Genomic DNA, 4005 nt, shown 5'->3' with positions numbered 1-4005 from the left:
ATTTTAAGACAATTAAAAAATATTTAAAATGCTATTAAAAAATATTCATATTCTCAATTTAAACCATAATCCATTTAACTTATAAGCATTATCTAACCGAAATAATATAAGTGTTAGGTATACACAAATCAATTTCAACTTTTTTTACTTTCATTTATTCTTTTATAGGAATTTGATTGTGATGTGTTTTCCCTGCAACGAATTTGTGCATATTACTTATGAGGTTTGCAATCGAGATAGTTCTTTGACCATTTCAATGTTTTGCTAAGTTTACTATTAATTGGGATTCAGATGCGCCATAGATATTAAATATTTTATCCATTGGAGGTCGAAATCTTAATAAATAAGAAATGGTATGAACTTAAAATATGATTCAATTTGAGAATTTTCAAAATTTTTTTCTTTTAGAAGTCTCTTTGAGGTTATCAAATTTATATGACTTTTATATTGAGAGTTCGAGAGTTAATTTGAGAATTTTCAAAAAAATATCTTTTTATAAGTCTTTTGAGGTTATCAAATTTATATAACTCTTATGTTCAGAGTTCGAGAGGTTGGAAAATATAATAGAAAATATGATTTAATTTGAGAATTTCAAAATTTTCTTTCTTTTAGAAATCTCTTGTGATTACTAAATTTGTATGAATCTTATAGTTAGAGTTGGAGAGGTTGAAAATCATGATAGAAAACATGATTTAATTTGAAATTTTCAAAGATTATTTTCTTACCACTCATATTATATTATAACGGGTTATTGGATATTGGTCTGATGATATCATTTTGTCCGACATATCATATTCTTGAATCATTTGTAATTACTTTTTCAACAATAATGACTATCAAAATTTGCTCCTCGCCACAATGTTTACGAAATTTTTATTCATGTACTATCAACTAACTTTGAACTTCGTCAATTGAGAGCATGTAAATATTCTTGGATTCTTCTACTGAGCATATAAAGATAACTGTACTTTTCAATCTTTTCCATGTGTATTACTCAAATATCTCATTTTTTTAATGAATATCATACCATACTATATGATGTTAAAAGATAAGATCAACATACCTTATAAGATCAACATACCTTAGCAACAACCCAAGTTTATGGGAACTAAAAAATCAGGAGGTACATGGAATGAAACATGATTGTTTAAGCCGAGAAAAAGCCGAGAAAAGAACAGGAAAGGATGTCTTTTCGCAAACTTATTAATTCAAGATTCTTATATTTCTGCTAATACTCATTTGCAGAAACTTGGTAATTTGTAGTCTCTTACTGCATAATTGACTTATAGAATAAACAGTTCTAGTCTACTGCATATTTGACTTCTAGAATAAACTGTTCTAGTGGACTGCATTGTAATATATTACAAGCAAGTGTTATTTCATTTGAATAAAAGTATACGATATGAATTAGAAAAGAACTTAACACGCAAGCGATACAAAATAAGAGAACTTGTGCAAGCGAAAAAAGACACATCAAAAAGAGCATAATGAGAACAAGTATCAACGTGTTCTAAGACACCAACATAAATCATACAACGATGTTTAACTACCAACATAAGATGTCACAAGGCTTCTCTATCCTAAAATGATCTCTTCAAATACCTTACAAGCTATTCATCACGGTTGATTTTGTTCATTAAAATCGATTGAGATCATCATAAAAACAAAAAAACAGCATTACAAAAGATGTAAAATAAGAAAATTTGCATAGCAAAAGGTGTAAAATAAGAAAATTTGCATAGCAAAAGGTGTAATCGTAAAAATTAAATATCACATTGAAATGTGGATGAAGTGTAAGAGAAAATAACCAAACAAGGAAAAGACAAAATAACCAAACAAGGAAAATTGCAATTATCTCTCTTCTTTCACAAACAAAATAAGTTTCTAGGCAGATGACAATACAAAAACTTGATAATTAAATTATCCAGAGAAAATATAATGCATTCGAAAAATTCAGAAAATAAGCAAAACAAAATAGCTGCAATCAACGGTAACGGCGGAGAGAAATAGTGTTGTTCTTTTTCCAGGTTGCCCTGCGGGATGGACGGTTCTTGTGGTTCCTGTGTCCCTTGCCCCTCAAACCTCTGTTTTCTTTCCCTGCAGAAGTGAGACCACGAAGTTCTCTGTGCTTGTGAACAGGGTTGACGAGCCAGTTAATTCTTGGGTCATTTCTGATAGCAGAGTGGGCGACATCAACCAAAATGACCTCAAAATATTTGAAAGTGGAATCCTATTATCAAAACAAAAAGAAAGGGTTAGATCAACCAGAAAAAATTTCATTACCAAGATAAACTGAAAGCAGAAAAATCACAAAAACAAACCTCGTTGACCCAGTAGGAATTGAGAACCCTGAGACCTCCAAGCTTTCGTCCAGCACGCTCCTCAGCAAGTGACCTCTTGCTTCTCTGAAACTTCAACTGGGTAACTCCCTGGTTTGTTGGCTTACCATAAACAATACCTTTGGGAACAGGCCTCTTCCTGCCACCTCTACGGACACGAACACGGTAAACAACATATCCCTGGAGTAATATAACACACATTCAGCAACACAATCATAATAATAGATCATATCAAACCCAATTCCAAGTTCTGCAATTAAGAAATAACAGATCCAAAGAATCATCAAACCCTAATAATAAAGTATACGACCACAGTGCAAAAAAGAGGATTACAATATATAAAATTCAATTGATTAGACTATAAATATAATAGATTACAACACGCGATTGAAAACCACCTATAAGAGTCGGTTTATTAATAGAGATTGTATCATACTAACCAAAAAAAGATAAATCAAACTTTAGAAGTGTATCTAACTAAATAAATGAAAATTTCGAAAAACCCTAAATCTTGTTTTAACAGAAAAACTTGATGTTATATAAAATGTAACAGCGACTAAAACCCTACTGAATCAACTATTATATAACAAAATAATAGAAAACAGTTAAAATAAAGGAATACCTGTTTGGCCTTGTACCCCAAACGGCGAGCCTTGTCAGGACGAGTAGGCCTGGTGAGACGAACAATGGAGGATTGCTGACGATACTCCCAGCACCTCACACGCTGCATAAACCTCATCACATCGGACTGCTTCTTGCGCCATAGCTCAGAAACGTACTTGTAGGCACCTATTCAAACATCGCAAACAACAATACCAAACAAAATAATCAGTTTACCACACATGAAATGTTAAAGAAGATCAAATCGAAATCGAAATTTTACCCATTTTCTGAGAGGATAGCAGCTCAATACAAGCAAGAATGACAGGAGTTAGGGTTATAGATGAAAGGATGGTTTTATATATAATTTTTCCAACCCTAATTTAACTTTAGGCCCAATGGACAGTGTATTGGGCTGACCCGTTCGTTTCTATTCCTATGAGTTCATTTTCATTTTGCACCTATATATTTAAAATAAATTAGTTTAAAAATTACATTTATTTTTAAAATTTTATAAAAAATTTACATCAAAATAAATATATATTAATATGTTATTTTAAAGTAAGACTATATATATATATATATATATATATATATATATATATATATATATATATATATATATATATATATATATATATATATATATGTCTAATGGTCTATCCATGGTCCATACGGACTAGTTCTGGGTAGAGGACTTTTTAGGGCTGAGATAAAAAGGTCTTAAAAATATGAGCTTTAATTTTAATGGACAAGTCTAATAATTTTTCGGATCGGGCGAGCCAACCTATACGGACTAACTCATTTTGACAACTCTAGTACCACATAATTCCTGATCCAACTTAATTGATAGTTAATAATCTAAACAACAAAAAAAACATAAAAATTGAATTTCAAAATCACAATAAATGGCCATGGTAACTACCGCACACCAACCTTGTGACTACCTCAAGAACACTCGCTTCCTTATAAATTATAGTCTCGAGCCTGAGTTGCATATTCAAGTGCATCTTATCATCTCTCACACCCTGTGATTTTTTACTTACAAAATAAAAAGACTTATGTA

At 31.0% G+C, this 4005-nt stretch overlaps 1 protein-coding gene across 1 annotated transcript; it reads right to left on the bottom strand.

The window, feature by feature from the left end:
• Positions 1–1828: 1828 nt before the first annotated feature.
• On the bottom strand, positions 1829–3369 carry LOC127083567 (60S ribosomal protein L15-2). The gene is made up of 4 exons (XM_051023880.1): positions 3223–3369; positions 2962–3128; positions 2322–2519; positions 1829–2230 (listed from the first exon to the last, which is right to left on the bottom strand). Exons 1-4 carry the CDS (start codon positions 3224–3226, stop codon positions 1985–1987), a joined length of 615 nt encoding a protein of 204 aa, XP_050879837.1. The 5' UTR covers positions 3227–3369; the 3' UTR covers positions 1829–1984.
• Positions 3370–4005: the final 636 nt, after the last annotated feature.

Source organism: Lathyrus oleraceus, chromosome 5 (assembly GCF_024323335.1).
Source record: "Lathyrus oleraceus cultivar Zhongwan6 chromosome 5, CAAS_Psat_ZW6_1.0, whole genome shotgun sequence".
Taxonomy (NCBI): domain Eukaryota; kingdom Viridiplantae; phylum Streptophyta; class Magnoliopsida; order Fabales; family Fabaceae; genus Lathyrus; species Lathyrus oleraceus.
Note: the sequence above shows the minus strand (reverse complement) of the source record. Positions and strands in the feature narration are given on the sequence as shown.